Here is a 16,980-nt window from a genome sequence, read left to right on the forward strand (position 1 = left end):
CCCCGCCAGAGATAACGGGTAAATGACCCACACTGCATCACGCTCTTCGACGTCCGTCAAACTGCCGGCATTTCAGCCACGCGGGGGCACTTCGCCCGCCGAGCGCCCGCCGGCACGGGCACCGCGGCGTCGCATTATCGGTACCGGCGGACGGCAGCGTCGAGCACGGGGATGCCACGGCGCCGGTGCGGCATCTGAGCTGCAGTACCGCCTTTTGGTCACCGGGCGGCAGCATCATCTTAGTTATTCCTTTGTGAGCACTCAGTAAGGTGACCAATGACTATTATCGCAGCCCAGTTTATACTATCCAAAGACGGGAACTACTTACTGGGGGTTACAGGGTTTAAATCTCTCTGCATTGCTTCCATTCGCAGCCCAGGCAGTAATATGCATTGCCTCTGCACCAAAAAGCCAAGGTGGTTGTTTCTGTCCCTGCACCCCCCAGGCCAGCGCAGAGGGAGGAGACGCAGCTCCAGGGACCTGCGGAGCACTTGCAGTACCGCGTTTCGTCCGCCAGACAGCAGCAGTGAGCAGGTGCAACACAGTTGTACTCTTGGAAAGCTCTGCTAAAGGAGAAGCCGCTGTCCAAGCATTCACATACTATTCATGGAACCAGAATTGTTTTGGTTGGAACCCTCAGCTTCGTCCCATCCATCCTGCCTGTTCACATCCCTCTGTAGATCCTTCCTGCCCTCCACCAGATCAGTGCTCCTGCCCAACTCGGTGTCCTCTGCAAACGTAGCGAGGCTGCGCTCCATCCCCTCGTCCAGGTCCTTGATAAAGCTATTAAACAGAACTGGCCCCAGTACCGAGCCCCGGGGAACACCACTTGTGACCAACAAACAACTGGATTTAACTTCATTCACCACCACTCTTTGGACCGGGCCATCCAGCCACTTTTTCTACCCAGTGAAGCATATCCATGTCCAAGCCATGAGCAGCCAGTTTCTCCAGGAGAATGCTGTGGGAAATGGCGTCAAAAGTTTTACCAAAGTTTAGGCCGACAACATTCACAGCCTTTCCTTCATCCACTAAGTGGGTGTAAGACAGGACTTGTGTATTGCCTGAAACAAATGGTGAGAGATAGAAGGGAGAAGGATTCCCTCCGAGCCTCGCTGAGGAATGTCTCAGCCACTCACGAGGACTGTGGAATGTGGCTGTAGCCACGGGGTAGATAATGCAGGCCTTGTGCTCAAAGGACTGATGGGGCTGACACCCACGTGCTCAGGTGGGAACGAAACTCGACCAAATCTGGAGGAGGGAAACAGGACAGCGCTGCTTTTCATCAGCAAGGATGATAACAGAGTCTGTGTAGTTCTTTGTTTCTTCGAAAGGCTACTATGTTCGATGATGACCTTTTGCCTCATTATCCACAAAATGCATATTAAAGTTGACAACCCTGCATATGCTAATGAAGCTTATCAAGATCACGCTAAACATATATGACTATAGGACTCATCTCTCCACCCAAATCCTGTTACACGTCACCTGGGGGGGAGAAACCTGAGCACCGTAACAGTGGGTCAGGTTGTACTAACACCACGAACATAAAAGGGGAAAATAAGTGCCCCTAGAGATTTTTTCCCCTGGGGAGATTTTACCCAGAGGAGCGCTTCTACGAACCAGAGACCCCCATTGGCCAGACCAACGCTGGAACCAGGAACCGTGATCTCTTTATCTCTCTCACTCTGTCTCTCCTTCTCTATCCCTCTGTTTCTCTCTCTTTTCTTTTAAAGTTGTTAAGTAATACAAGGCATAACTTACCACTCACCATAATTCACGGTATATCTGTTCTGAAGTACCTCTTGCCATAATTCATTGCGTATCTGTTGCTAAGTAACACAAGGCGTGCTTTACTGCTTGCCATACTTCTACCTTTTGCCATAATTTGTCATATACCTAACCAACTATCATGGACCTAGTTAAGACATATATTAATCACTGTAACAGATGTTTTTGTATGGACCTCGGGAGTTGTCTCACCTCAGCCCACACCACTGGGGATTTGCAAATCTGAGTCACTGCCCCTCACAGGGGTTCGAGAGACCTCAAACAAAGAAATCCCTGGGCCATTATACCCTTGCGATCTGTACACCCGCCCCTCACAGGCTGTTCACGTGCCTTTTAGTCCAATGGTGATTTTGGTTTGGGGTCTTCTAACACCTTATTAGATTCCTTTTCTGTGTCCAGCCCGGCCGGCCGCTGACTGCTCTTCCCTTGCTGATTTGCTGTCACTGCTGACAGTTGTAGCCTCCTTATCTTCTGGTTTATGCTTCTTGTGCACCTGTGCTCACTGGCAGAACATGGAGAACTGAAAAGTCCCAGACTTAGGGAAAACACTACCAAAACATCAGTGTGTTACTAACATTTTTCTTATACTAAAAGACTAAACACAGGACTCTACTAGCTGCTAGGAAAACTACTAAGAAAACTAACTCTATTGTGGCCCAAAGGCTTCAGCAAATCTATCTTACTCATGCTAAGTAAAGCTAAGCAAATAGCATAAATCACACCATCTTATAACCCTAAGTAATTTATTCTAATTAAAACTTCCTTATTTAAGCTAAACAACTAGTATCTCTCAACACTCCACATTAATAAAGCAGTAAGTGTATCAGAGCTGGCAGGTAACAGCTGTTGTCAGTTTCCCTTCCCAGCCAGCTATACTTTTAAAATTCACAGAAACTGTTTTTCCAGAAACCTACAGAACTTGTGCTAGCAGACACTGCTGCCAGATTCCCACTGAGGAATCTCCTTAGTAAGGCCACAGTATTGTGTGGAGGGAAAGAAAACAAAAATGCCAGAGCTCAGTATGGTAAACAGCAAGTGAACATCTGTGCCTCTGGTGCCTACCAGGAAAATAATTATTAGCCCATCTCCAAATCCTTGTCTACATTCTGTGTAAGCACTCATCTGCAGAAATGCCTTTGGTTTATGTTACCTACAGATATACGCAGCCAGTACACAGCCATGCATAGTTGGGTTCTCAGCTGAATCAAGCCAGATTCTTTTTATCACTTTCCCTCCTGGGAACTTTCTTTACCCAGGATTTTCCTAGGAGGCATCTGTATTGTGTTTATGTAATGTAATTAAGATTCATTTGCTGTGCATCCATATGGGCTGGCTGTGAGCACAGAAAATAAGTCTCAAGTTAGAACAGTGAAATGAAATCTCCTGCCATTAACCACCACGCATTTGCTGGTACATAAAATATATTTAATTAAAATCAAAATATCAAAGACTAGATTGATGACATTTCATGTAGCAGAGATTTCACTTGTTTCCTGGCTGCAGCAGGCACCTGTCTGCACAAGGGGAGCAGAAAGCACTTTTGGAGACCAGGAAGTACTCTAGGTGATAATGCTGTCAGAGCTCAACATCTAAGCTCTCAACAGGCACATCTAAAGAATTTGGAGCAAAAGTGCTATCTGGTTCCTTCAGCTTCAGGAAATCACCATGGCAGAGGGCCAAATGTGCAGTCAGTTGGGTACAAGACCTTCAACTCATGTGACCAACAGCTACTGCAGGAAGAAAGATATAAATATATCAGAGGAAGCTGTTCACAGACAGAAGAATCCACGCATGGTTCCATGCAAGTTTCATTATGCTGTTCCTTTACTTTTAACTCCATTACAAGGGATTCTAGACCCTCTATTTCTGAATGTCTTGTTCATTCCGGTTGCTCCTTCTCTGGTATTTCATCCGCGTCTCTTGCATAAAGTTTCTGAAGGCTGGTTCTTCATGACTCTCCTCAGTAACTGGGGGAAAAAATCCACAGTTCAGCACTATTTCAGCACTTGTTCTACTTGTGTTACTGAAGAAAGCTAGAATCATGCTAGTCAGAGCAACACATAAAGTCTATTTGAACTTCAACTTCATTGCAAGGCAAAAGAAATAAGTGATCCTAAATTCAATGGAACAGGGAAAGAACAAAAATTAAGTCTGTGAGCTATATAAGAGAAAAATCACACACTGAGAACTTAGAAGATTGCTCCAAGACCACAAGTCACAGGAAAAGGGAAGAGAGCCAGTGCTAAGAACTGTTAAGGCCAAAAAAGATAACGAAACATATGCTTTAGTCAGGTTCGGACGTCACTGCACGCTCTCAGCATAAATTGTCTCGTTTATGCATGTTATACACCTACTAAAAATAATTACTCAAAGAGAAAATTTACAATTGAACTTTCACAAAGGTTAGAGAGTGATATCACTGGACTAAACATTGCAGCTGCACTTCTGCTACGGATTCAGACACTTGTATTTAGGTGACAATGTTTACTTGTTTTCTAGGCTCACATTACAGTAAATCCAGTTAATGAAATACAGAGGGTATTTCCTGACTAGACAGGCAGCTTTTAGACCAGGTCAGATCCCTCATTCCCTTACCTTCATGGTCAATGTCATCAGTATCACTCTCCCTCTCTTCTTCCTCATCGAGAGTTCCTCGTGTTAGGATCAGCTCAGAGGGACCCATTGGAGAAGCATCATCAGATCCTCGAAGGGAACAGAAATAGCTATACACAAACCAGCACGCTAACAAGTTAGTTAGCATGTGCCCTGACAATTTCTATTTGCACATAAACACAGTAATTAATACCAATGATATGTATTCCAAGGATACAGGACAGAATGCATCAGCACCATACTCAGTCTCTTGCAACAGCTCAACCAGCAGTAGAGCTTTCTCATATTCTAATTGATTGTTTCACCTTCTCTAAAGTATTTCATTACTTCTAGTACATCCACTGCTTTATTTACACAGCAAGGTCTCTTCTTCTCATGTCTGTGACTGACACATAGAAGAGCTAAGTATGACCCATCCCACAGGAACTAAAGCCCCACTCCTCTTTACTAACATAAAGCTGCTTTCATCGTTTTGCTGTGAAGACAGCAAAGCACTATATGACTTCTCAAGGCAGACTCTTTAGACAAATTCTGCAGTAAACTTAATCTTCCTATTACAGTACCTGCAAGTGTGTTGCCCTGCACACACACACTGCCCATGTCCTTCCACAAGTGTTCCAGCTGCTCTCTCTTTTGTTTATTTTGAGCTTTCTCCTGTAAGTACAAAGTTACATGCAGACTCTGAATACATTTAAAACACAAGTAGAAGAGTAATCTCACCTAATACTAGCAGTCTGTTCCCCAGCCAGAAAGCACAAGTCAATAAGCACGTGTTACATTACAACTAAGGTTACACGGAACTTTTGGATAAACATGGAAAGCAACCTCACGCTGGAATATAATGGACATCCCAAGAACATTTTTAGTGGCATCAGGAAGCCAAACTCTGTAAAGTTGTGCCTGCAGAGAACTGTCCTCCAGACAGCCAGAACTCAAGGTGTGCAGAGCTACTGATTTTGGTACTAGAACTCAGTCTTCGTTACTGATTGTCTCAGTCAAAATGGTACACTTCACTGGTGTGGAAAGATACATTGATATGCTCAAGGAAGTACTTTGGAAAGCTATTTTTTAAAAATTTTCTATCCTTCTGAATGGAAGATATAAAAATCTTTCCCAATCATTTTCTCACAATTTGCCCAAACAAATTATTAGCACTATAACACTGAGCCACATCTGTTTTACAAAACATCTCTATTTTTCTGAAGATATGCTCCACCAAATCTAAGAAAAAAAGACAGATGATGAGCTTCAGGACAGGAGTTTTTCCACACTGAGTATGATGAGTAAACGAAATGTTAGACCCTCCCAACATAGAGGAAATTGTGTGCATAAAAGTGATCCCAAGATACACTGCCCAGGTATACAACAGTTAAAAATACTTACCAGTGTTTTTCTCAGGCGCTCATATTCTGGACGATATTCTCTGAAAAGATAAAGAGAGTGCATTCAGTCTGAACTAATACATGATTTATATTAAGTAAGGATCATCTTGGAGGCTTGTTTCTACCCCCAAAAAAGTTTTCTCTAGGCTTTCATGTTTGAGAGACATTTCAGGAAGACTAACAGTACTTTTTACCCCAGATTTGGATTCTGAAACGAATGGATGCAAAATAAGTGAATATACTCCATTAAAATAGCAAACCTTTCTCACACTGTGTTGTTGGGCAAGAAAACCAGCTTGACTGAGGTAGTCATTTCACTGCTATACCTAAACAGATTTATCACTCTCCTCTAATCACAGTCATGACTTTCTCTGCCAGTTACTTGTGCCTCCTAAGACAGTTCAATGGGATCTCATACAGAAAGACTGTTCACAGACTTTTAAACTACAGTACCACTATGGGATCTTTGAAGTATTTCTTTAACGAAGTAGGATAAAGTGGATGCGGATACCCTCTTCTTCGAATCATGGAATGGTTTAGGTTGGAAGGGACCTTTAAAGATCATCTGGTCTAACCTCCCTTGCCATGAGCAGGAACATCTTTCACTAGATCAGGTTGCTCAAAGCCCTGTCCAACTTGATTTTGAACGCTTCCAACGATGGGGCATCCACAGCTTCTCTCGGCAACCTGCTCCAGTGTCTCACCACCCTTTTCGTAAAAAAAATTCTTTCATATGTGAAATCTAAATCTACCCTCTTTCAGTTTAAAACTGTCACCTCGTGTCCTGTCACTACAGGTCCTATCAAAAAATCTGTCTCTACTATAAGCTCCCTTTATACACTGAAAGGCCGCAATAAGGTCTCCCTGAAGCCTTCCCTTGTGTAGGCTGAACAATCCCAGCTCTCTCAGCCTTTCTTCATAGCAGAGGCATTCCAGCCATCTGATTGTTTTTGTGGCCTCCTCTGGACCTGCTCTAACAGGTCCATGTCTCTCTTGTGCTGTGGGCTGCAGAGCTGGATGCAGTGCTCCAGGCAGAGTCTCACAAGAGAGGAGTAGAAGGGGAGAATCACCTCCCTCGACCTGCTGGCCACGCTTCTTTTGATGCAGCCCTGGGTACAATTGGCTGTCTGGGCTGCAAGCGCACAATGGAGGCTTATATGAAACCCTTAACTAGGGTTTCATTATGTAGGCAGTGCATCCCAGAATAATTGTTAGGTTATGTGGTGAAACTCCTCAGCACCTCCAATGAGCGCAGAGACATTGGGGGAGGAGAAGCATAAATAATACCTGGCCCAGATACTCCCAGGCCCATCACAGGAGAGCCATCAAACCATCAAAGACCCATCTCAACAATCCTAGAGAAACACAGAAGGCATGGTGGCAGGCAGGGAATCCGAATTAAGGGCTCGGAGGAAGGGATACCCTATTCTGGCTCCTCCCAGGGCTATCCCAGGAGAACCATCAGCCCCACTGTCCAGGCGTGAAACCCATCACCATACCCCATCGGGAGCTCTCTGAATCAAATCACCTTGCGAGCACAGAAAGATGGCTGCCTAGGGCCGTGGGACACATCATGGGATGCCGGGAAAGAACATTTGGGGATAGCAGAGGATTTATTATGGGACGTTTAGGAGAGAAACCGAAGGTGGGAAAAGGGAGGGATTTAGGAGATTTGGGGAGGAACAAGTATGGGAAATAGAGGGCTAAGGGAATAAAAGGGTCTAATTGCACGTAAGCAGAGACTAGGCAGTATGCAGACCTGGGGGCACGCCCAGGCCAGACTAATCAGCCCTGGGAGCATGAAGCTGTAGCAGTCTCTCTCTGGCTATCCAATCCAGCATGATATATTTTCTTCTAATAATAATCTATGGTCTGGTTTAGGTACTTCCAAGTAATCCAAGTTTCTGGATTTGCTTCCTAATGTTATAAAGCAGACTGGCAGTACTTCATGGGGACGAATCCAGCAAGGAGCAAATACTCAAAGAATTACTGAATTTTAATTTGTTCATTTATTCAGTCTGCCAAACTGATCTGCTAGCTTCCTGAGGACAATTCAAACCTTAACCACTGTATGGAACCAGGGGAAAAAAATGGCTTCACAGATTTGCTGGCAGATAGCTTTTACTTTTTCACTAAACAGTTAGTACAAAACTTCACCACTGAATAGTTCGTTCCTGTTCACTGCTGCTTTTTATGTTGACTCTTGCAGTTAAGTTTATTAGAAATCCTAGACTACCTTGGCTGTAAAAAGTGAACAGTCCTTCAAATCAAAGGAGTGGGCTCATGAATCAGTAACTTCAGCAAGTATTCACTGGGTCAGAGACCAAATTTTATCGTCTTACCTCTCGTATTCATCTACAGCTTTAGAAAGCTGACCAAAAAAATCATCCAGGCCTGTGCCGAGCACAGCAGAAACACCAACGACCTATAAAAGAAAAATATAAAACAGAACTGAAGAGTAATTGAACCAAGTTTTTAGGTAACTAATGGATGATCAGAGCTGGAAAGACTAAGCAATATTTAAAAAAAAAAAAAACAAAAAAAACCAAAGAAACCCCACTAAACTAAAAAACATAGGGGAATCCAATAATACCCACTTAATCATCTCAGTGGCGTAAGAGTATGCAGTAATACTTCTGCTTCCATCATTCCTACTTTCAACCTCCTTCTCCACCTGCTGTTAATGTTCGCTACCTCCAGTTTTTGGTTCTTTTTGTTTGTTTGTTTGTTTTCTCTCTCTTATTTAACTTAGGAACCTGGGGTTTCCTGTCTGTTCTACATACCACAGGGGGAGGTAAACAACAATTAAAAAAAAAGAAAAAAGGAAAAGTGACTCTCCACTCACACTTGTACCTCCTATGTCAACAATCCATAAAAAAAATAGTTAAGACAATGCCCAAACATAGTGAACAAGATAGGACAAATCAAAAGAAAGATCAAGTCTTCCTTCTATTCACTTGGTTATTGTTAATAATCCAAGTTCTCATTCTGAACCTAGTATTATAAGTGGTTAGTCTAACTGCTGCAACATCAGTGTGCTAGAATTAAAGAGCAAAACAGACCACAAGAACAGATCTCTTGCCTCTGAAGTTCTGTTTAATAGTTTGTATTTATCTGAAGCCCATTTTAAAAGGTACCTCTAATCCAACCCCCAGAAGAGCAAGAGATGGAGAATTTAATCAGTTACTATGGCAATATATTTAAAATGCATATCTGCTTTCTAATTTGCACTTGTCTGTCATTACACTTCTGGCCATTTAGTCTGCTTTTATTAAATCAATTATCTAAAAATACCAAATACCTTTAAGACTATTACTAGCCAGTACTCAGTGACCCTTAAGAATCTTACATCCTCTAATGAAAATTCTCCCTCTTTTTCATTAGCAAGACAAGCTTTCTTCTGATGATTAATCACAATTCAGTATTAAATGATTCAGGCTGCCATTCAGTGTGAGAAGCAACTAAAGTTACTTTATGTTTAAACCAGCAAATCCTCACCCCCAATGCAAGGCTCATCAACAGATTCCAGTTCAAAAGGCAGTGCAAAGCCCTTTTACAGAAAGACAGAATGGTTGCAGTCAGAGATACATCTGGAGATCATCTAGTCCAACCTCTCCTGCTCAAAAAGCAGAATTAACTAGAACGGGTTGCTTAAGATCTTGTCTGAGAGTGTTTTGAGTATCTCCAAGGATGGAGACTCTACAATTTCTCTGGACCATCTGTTCCAGTGCTCGATCAGTAAAATTACAGTAATTCTTTTTTCCTCTTCTTTTTAAACCATTTCCTGCATTTCACTTTGTGTCTGTTGCCTCTTGTCCTTTCACTGGGCGCTGAAAAGAGCCTGCCTCTGTCTTCCTTACTTCCTCCCATCAGGTATTTATACGCATCAATAATATCCTCCTTGAGCTTTCTATTCTCCAGGCTTTTACAAGAGGTAGTAAAAAATAGGAAGATTCTTACCTTCAGTGAACTGTAAAATTCATCCAACACTAAACTCATAGAACGAGTCAGATTACTGACATAGGATGTCTCTTGATTCAGGGCATCCTGAAAAGTTTCGAAGTCCTGCATCCATTCTACTGCAAAACTGTGGTCAATTATGTCAGTCTGGAAGGAGAAAAGAAAAATTCCAGAAGTAATAATGATGAGTTCTTAGCCTTAGGCTGTTAAGTGGACAAATAAAAAAATTTCCACTTTAATCTTACTTTCAAAATACTGAACTTTTCAAAATATTCAGCTCTGGTCTGAAGTTTTGCAAGCTCTGTTTTTATCAAACCAACTACTTGAACACAGGAAGATAAGACAAACAACCACTATCCCAGTTTTAAGAAGGCATGTTTAAGGAAACAATTGCAAGGCTAAAGGCTCCTATGGTTTACTGGAAAGGGGCATCCAAAAATTGCATACTGTACAAGAAAGTTTAAGTTGTAAATATTAGATCGTATGACTGAGGCCAGACAAGAACAGTCCTCATTGAAGATCCCATCCTTTCTTGACTGGCTTGCAGTCAGGGGGGAGATTCTTACATACTAGATTCTTACATATGCTGATGAAGTACCATTTCTTTCAGTCTTTCAAAAAATGTTTTTTCTGAAGAGAGAATGATTTTCCTACCTCATGCCTTTTTCTACAGAAAAAGCTTAACATCCTATTCTAAAATTACTGTATAGAGTTAGAAAGACAACAGTCTATATAAACTTGCTAAGTAAGAAAGCAGATATCAAAGAAATGCATGGTTTGGGTCACTGCAAAGATGTGTGTAGTTGGAGTACATCAGACAGTAATCCTACTTTGCTAGTGTGAGGTAAAATTTCACATTCAAAGCATGGGTTTTCTAGAGGAAGCGTATGGGATATACATGCATGCACACACGAAGCTTGCTATGTTGGGGAGCAATTCCTTGAATACAAAGGATGTCTGTGGGGAAAAGGAAGAGTACTCACACCAAAAACCTAACAGGATTATTTTAAAATGTGAAATTGTTATGTTTAAAGAGCCGGCTAACTGTTAAGTTCAAAAGCATTCCTTCAAGGCTACAAATACCTTACACAACAGTGGAGGTGTATCCTTAGGCTAGTAAGTATCTGCTTTCTGGCAAATACTGTCATATTTTTAGTGTCACTGATCAGGACCGAACATCTTTTGTTACATTTTGCCTCCTAAAATACATGGAACTCCTTCCTCAAAACAGGTAGGTGCTATACAATTCCCACTGTGAGTCACCAGCCTGCTGCTGAGTAGAAATAATTAATGATTAAGACAATTGTTCGGAGGAAGCAGGGGACTGTAAGAGCAGATTCAATAATGAACTTACCCTTATGTTACAAAGTTAAGTTTCCTTATAGCCTAGGGTTAAGGTTCAAAACGTTTTTCAAATTGCTAGTATCTTCTTTAAGTTGAATGTTTGGGTGTAACTGTCCATCCCTGATTCTTCTTCTGCATTTGTATACCAGATTAAAGACCCATTTAGATTCAGTTTTCAGCCTGCAGCTCCCTCTCAGCCTCTCTTTTCTAGAAAATCTATTATTGTAGTAAGACAAAGACACCACAGCAAAGCAAGCTAAACAGAACAATGTTCCACTAGGACACAAAAACCATAGCTTTAACTTACTTTGTTCATGACAACAATGAAAGGTAGCTTTGTCTTGTACAGGATACTGGGGACACACACACACACAAAAAAAAAAAAAAAATAAATGTAAATCTTACTAGAATAGAACGCAAGTTAAGCATAAGGCAGACAAGACCTGCGCAAAACTGAATACATTTGACTTGAAAAGGTAATTATTTTCCTCCACATCAATTAGAATGTAATTTTCACCCAGATCCTGCTTACCATAGTTGAACAAAATATGCCTCCCCCAAGATGTAAGCGCACATCTAAGATGTAAAATCTCCTTCTACACACCCAGTTGCCTTTGATTACTATTTCTACGACTCTCGGATCCCAATTTTTAACTCTGCGTTTTCTAATTATTTTCACTCAAACCTTAGGTTCCAAGATATTATTTGTGAGATAGCAATGAATTCAAATAACTGAAAACACCTATAAAGCAAAACTGCCTTGAAACACAAGCTTACATATTCATTTCACTGTAAATATTCTAGCATCTTTTGCTCAACACTAATGTCAGAAAATGCAGCATGTGATAAGACACATCTTGCGTACTCCTAACACAGTGATACAGCTTTTGACCTAGGATTGATAGGTTTTTTGAAAGCCTTTTAACAACATTTACCATGAATTATGGCAGCTCTAGGTATATCCATCTTTACATAGGTATTTAGTCCCTGGTTTAACATGAAAGAAAACAGATAAATCCATGTACGAGGAGGAAGGCAATAAATGAAGAACTCTATACTATGCTGAGCTACAAACAAATCTTGAAGAATCACTGAAAAGTATCAATAATATTTAAAAAATAGAATAAAATATGTGTTTACAAGAAGGAGCTTACATGAGGCTATCTTGATACATCTTAGATAAACGCAACAGGCAATGTGTTAAATCTGATGTAACTAGCCTTCATCACACCAAGGTCTCATGGATTATTTAATGCTGTCAGTGGGAGTTTTGACTTGATGACCATATGACCCAGATGTCCACTGGTACCTAAATTATTTTGCTTATCCAATGGGAAAACCATTATGAGAATAACCAAACAATCAGATGAAGCGGATATGAGGCATCAATGTGTGGTTGCAGCCCAGACAGCCAATCGTACCCAGGGCTGCATCAAAAGAAGCGTGGCCAGCAGGTCGAGGGAGGTGATTCTCCCCTTCTACTCCTCTCTTGTGAGACTCTGCCTGGAGCACTGCATCCAGCTCTGCAGCCCACAGCACAAGAGAGACATGGACCTGTTAGAGCAGGTCCAGAGGAGGCCACAAAAACAATCAGATGGCTGGAATGCCTCTGCTATGAAGAAAGGCTGAGAGAGCTGGGATTGTTCAGCCTGCACAAGGGAAGGCTTCAGGGAGATCCTATTGTGGCATTTCAGTATTTAAAAAGGGCTTATAAGAAAGACAGAGAGAGACTTTTTATCAGGGTCTGTAGTGACAGGACAAGGGACAATGGCTTTAAACTGCAAGATTGGACATAAGGAAGAAAATTTTTATGACAGTGGCGAGACATTGGAGCAGGTTATTCAGAGAAGCTATGGATGCCCCATCATTGGAAGTGTTCGAGGTCAAGCTGGACAGGGCTTTAAGTAACCTGATCTAGTGCAAAATGTCCCTGTCCATGGAAGTAGACTAGATGGGGAAGACTCGGTGATCTTTGAAGGTCTCTTCCAACCCAAACCATTCTGTGATTCCCCTCCAAAATAAGTATCAATGAGACACAGCAATAAGAGCAGATGGACAGCACCTTCAGCTTTTCTTACCTGCAGGCATACAGCATGTTGGACATAAAGGTGATAGGGTTAGTACTGCGAGAGGTGTCCATCACATAAACAACAACTGAAGGAAAAGAGGAAGCCTGGAAACAAAAAAGAAAATGCATTGTAATTAGAAGTACATGCTGTTTAACAGCCACTTCTTTCACAAAGCCTCACTGTCAAGTCACGTAGAAAACACTTACCAAGGCCTCAGTTATGATGGTTCCTGATGCTGACCAGGTGAATACCTCAATTTGCCCTGGTGTGTCAATAATAACATACCTGTTAAGAAGTCACCCCCAACAAACAATAAGGGAAAATTAGTTAAGCACCAGATCCTATTCTGACTAGATTACTGCAAGCACGTAACAGCAAATCACATGATTATTCTGTTGCAGATCAGAAAAGCTTCTCCCAGTGACAAAATTTATGGCCATGCCTGAAAATTTTAATTTCCTGTATGTATTTTGTAACTAAGAAGCACGTCCTCTCTTCAGATTCTATTAAAGTTGAAGGCATCAACTTGACAGACAGATAGTACTGCAAACTCTTCAGAAGAGTTCATTGTTGCCTATTTGAACAGTGAGTCAGAAAAAAAGGGCAGTCTAATGGAAGCCAAGAAAAGCAGAACTGGAATCACTTCCAGGAAGTAGACATTTCTTCCATGTATCCAAAGAACGTCTAGTTTATCTGTTCTAATTATTTTCCACATAAAATTTATACCAAGGCTGAAAAACAACTAGAAAACACGCAGAGAACCTTTTTAGGATTTCACATGTTTTTCCCACGCTGCTCACAGAAAAGAACTTGGTAGAAAGTACTCACTTGGATGAATTTTGTCTTTTTTCAATAAACTTCATCACCTGATTGAAAAAGAAGAAGTATACCTTGTATTTAAGCTCACAACAGGAAACTTCCATAATCATTTCACACCAGGAACTACATTAACCTGCACAGCTGAAGATATGTATCAAAAGAAGGTTAAAGTCTCTAAGCTTTTCAATGTGTGAAAATGCCCTACTAAGGAAGGGTGGAAAACGCTCAGACATTTCATAGGTCAAAGACAACCTTGATTTTGTCTGTGTTCTAGTACATGGCTAAGGAAATGGTATAACAAATACAGCTGTTCCCTACCTTTTTACTAAAAGATTGTCCACTCTCTCAATATCTTGCATAAGTTCCCACCCAGTGCTGATTTAGCATTACAATTTAAGAGAGCAGTCAATTATCAAATCACCCTAGCAAAACCTAACCTCTTTACAGAAGTGAGCTTCCCTACTTCAAAAACAGAGCATCCATCTGAAAGATTTTCTAGCAAACATAGTGCAACAGAACAGTTTTGTACAAAGACTAAAGAATGTTCTGTACACGTGGCTCCTAAATTTTGCTTTTAAAAAAGCTGAAAAACTGAAATCTCTAAATTGAAAGCTCATAAGCTTTGGGTGCTTTGTAAAGCAGGTGGTTTTGTATGCAGAATACTCTAACTCCAAAGTAATATTAGGACGCTAACCAAACACAGTGCTCTCCATGACTCCAAACATGTAACCCCCTCCCCAGTCTCCTAGCACAGTAACACGCAGGAACAACCTCATACCTGATCAAATCTTGTAGCAAAGAGATTGAGAGAAGTCACTATTCCACCATTTGGGCCCAGCCCGTATCTAGATGCTTCATTTAGGAAAGCGGATGATTATGCAGACCTCAGAGGGCCTCTTTTTCAATTCTAATAATGGGTGCCCATGTACAATGAACACTGGATACCTTGCAGCATGAGACAATACTCCTAATACACAATTAAGTCTTCTAAGTGATGCAGTAGCATAACAAATAAAGTGATCTCTCTTTTGCCCAAACATGTGTGATTAACCAAAATGGGCTATGCCATGGCTTCCCCTTGCTGTTATTCAAGCATTACCATTCTGGACAAAGCGAAAATATATGTATGTGTATACATCAAAGCCATCTTTGTCTTTCCAAAAAGATTTACAACCCAGCCAGTAACTCAGAATTTAACAATACCCTGAATGCACTTAATTTTAAGCATTTATACTTCAAAAGATAATCAAAAGATTTCTTGCACAAATAAATTTTAGCAGAAATTAAATGATAATGGGAATGAACGTTGTGAAGATAGTCGGTCAGCTTAAAGATGAAAATTCCAAAATCCTTTTTCATGTGTACAGATCTGTATACTGATTATGTTCAAAGAAACAAAGAACAGTATATACTGTCTTGTAGGGCCACTACTCTCAGTATCCAAACATGAGGCCAGACACTCTCCTTAAGCACTATTTAATGAGATATTTAAACTCCAGTAATGGCTAACAGACACAGTAAAGCAAATAATGATCAACGGCTCTGTGTCCAAGTGGCGAGCAGTGATGACTGATGTTCCTCCTGGGTCGGTACTGGAACCAGTGCTGTTCAACATCTTTGTTGGCGACATGGATGTTGGGATTGCATGCACCCCAGCAAGTTTGCCAACGACACCAAGCTGTGTGGAGCGGTCGACAAGCTGGAGGGGAGTGATGCGCCATCCAGAGGGACCTGGACAGGCTTGAGAGGTGGGCCCATGACAATCTCATGAAGTTCAACAAGATGTCCAACTACACCTCCTGCCCCCTTCATCATAGAGTACAGAAGTGACAGACTATTTTCACAAAATCTGAGATTTCAAATATCATTATTTAGACAAAAAAAAGGATACTGTTTCATGACTTCTTTGTATTTCACAGTGTCCCTGATATCTAGAGGAGGAAGATGTATAAATAGTTTTAGGACATCACTTTTAAAATACCCTTCTTCATCAATTTGCTGACAGGTGAAAGCCCTTCTTTTTCTAGCAAGTCTCCTTTTGTCTCAGTAATAGATCTAGTACCAACAGGAAAAATCTCCCAAATTGAATAAATAAAATCTAACAGATTTGCTATGCACTCAACATACATATGAAACCCAATGCAATTAATGTGAAACACTGCCAATTTAGGTATCTAGCACAAACCGCTTCAGTTGAATTTTGTTCTCAGCCGATCAACATCAGTTAACAAAGTACACATATCTAACTGCATTATTAGAGATCCAGCATTGGAACAGGCATTCTAATTATTCATCTGACATCAATAAAACAACTTTGGTATCCACACTGCCTTTCTTATCTGCTGGAGAGGGAAGTTGACAAAATTTAGAAAGTTTAACAGACAGGACCCTCACAAACCGAATAACTGGCAAGCCCTTTGGAACTGCTAAACATAAGGTCTGTTTTATTGTTAAGGTATTTTCTCTAAAATTCATGTCTTAAACTGCTTTAAAGTGGTTATTTAGTAGCACATATGGCTACCACTGTTCTGGATGCAGGGAACCAGATCAAATCTTTTAATATGTTCACTGCTGATAAAGAAAAGAAAAAAAATAATCAAGTAACACTAGAGGATGTAAAAAAAAATAATGTACAAACGCGATGGAAAATGCCTTTGCTCCTAAAAATTGACATGTAAAGACTGGTAGGACAAAGGTGTTAAAAAACAAAGTCCTTCTTGTATTAGGACTTGGAATCCTAGCCAAATACCTCACATACTCCCCCGGCCCCTTTCCGCCACACTTATGAAAAGCACTATGCCAGAAAAGGATTTATTTATTTTTGGCGAGACATACTTGCTTTATTCTGGCGAAACACGCCACACCGCTGGTGCAGGACCACCCCCTCCCCCACAGCGCCCATCGCGGCGCGGGGCTGAGCTGGGGCGGCGGGACTCACCGATGTTGGCGGGGAAGGGCAGGTCGTGCACGGCGGGGTCCAGGTTGATCACATACGGGGGGCA

The 16,980-nt window shown here is 41.3% G+C and overlaps 1 protein-coding gene across 1 annotated transcript; it reads right to left on the reverse strand.

Moving 5' to 3' along the window:
- Positions 1–3,592: 3,592 nt before the first annotated feature.
- GPN1 (GPN-loop GTPase 1) lies at positions 3,593–16,974 on the reverse strand. The gene is made up of 13 exons (XM_009891596.1): positions 16,917–16,974; positions 15,870–15,909; positions 14,757–14,823; positions 13,988–14,025; positions 13,366–13,444; positions 13,169–13,263; positions 11,398–11,443; positions 9,747–9,893; positions 8,129–8,211; positions 5,788–5,827; positions 4,968–5,058; positions 4,387–4,494; positions 3,593–3,758 (listed from the first exon to the last, which is right to left on the reverse strand). The coding sequence occupies exons 2-13, from the start codon at positions 15,875–15,877 to the stop codon at positions 3,652–3,654; spliced, it is 909 nt and encodes a 302-aa protein (XP_009889898.1). The 5' UTR covers positions 15,878–15,909; positions 16,917–16,974; the 3' UTR covers positions 3,593–3,651.
- Between the last annotated feature and the right edge of the window lie 6 nt (positions 16,975–16,980).

This window comes from Charadrius vociferus, unplaced genomic scaffold (assembly GCF_000708025.1).
Source record: "Charadrius vociferus isolate BGI_N301 unplaced genomic scaffold, ASM70802v2 scaffold1129, whole genome shotgun sequence".
Taxonomy (NCBI): Eukaryota; Metazoa; Chordata; class Aves; order Charadriiformes; family Charadriidae; genus Charadrius; species Charadrius vociferus.

Excerpts from the sequence above, each read along its gene's own strand:
- GPN1 (XM_009891596.1), bottom strand. Across the intron at positions 14,026-14,756 it reads TTGCTACAAGATTTGATCAG|GTGATGAAGTTTATTGAAAA; the intron begins GTATGAGGTTGT and ends TTTTTCAATCAG. Across the intron at positions 11,444-13,168 it reads AACATGCTGTATGCCTGCAG|TATCCTGTACAAGACAAAGC; the intron begins GTAAGAAAAGCT and ends GTGTGTCCCCAG.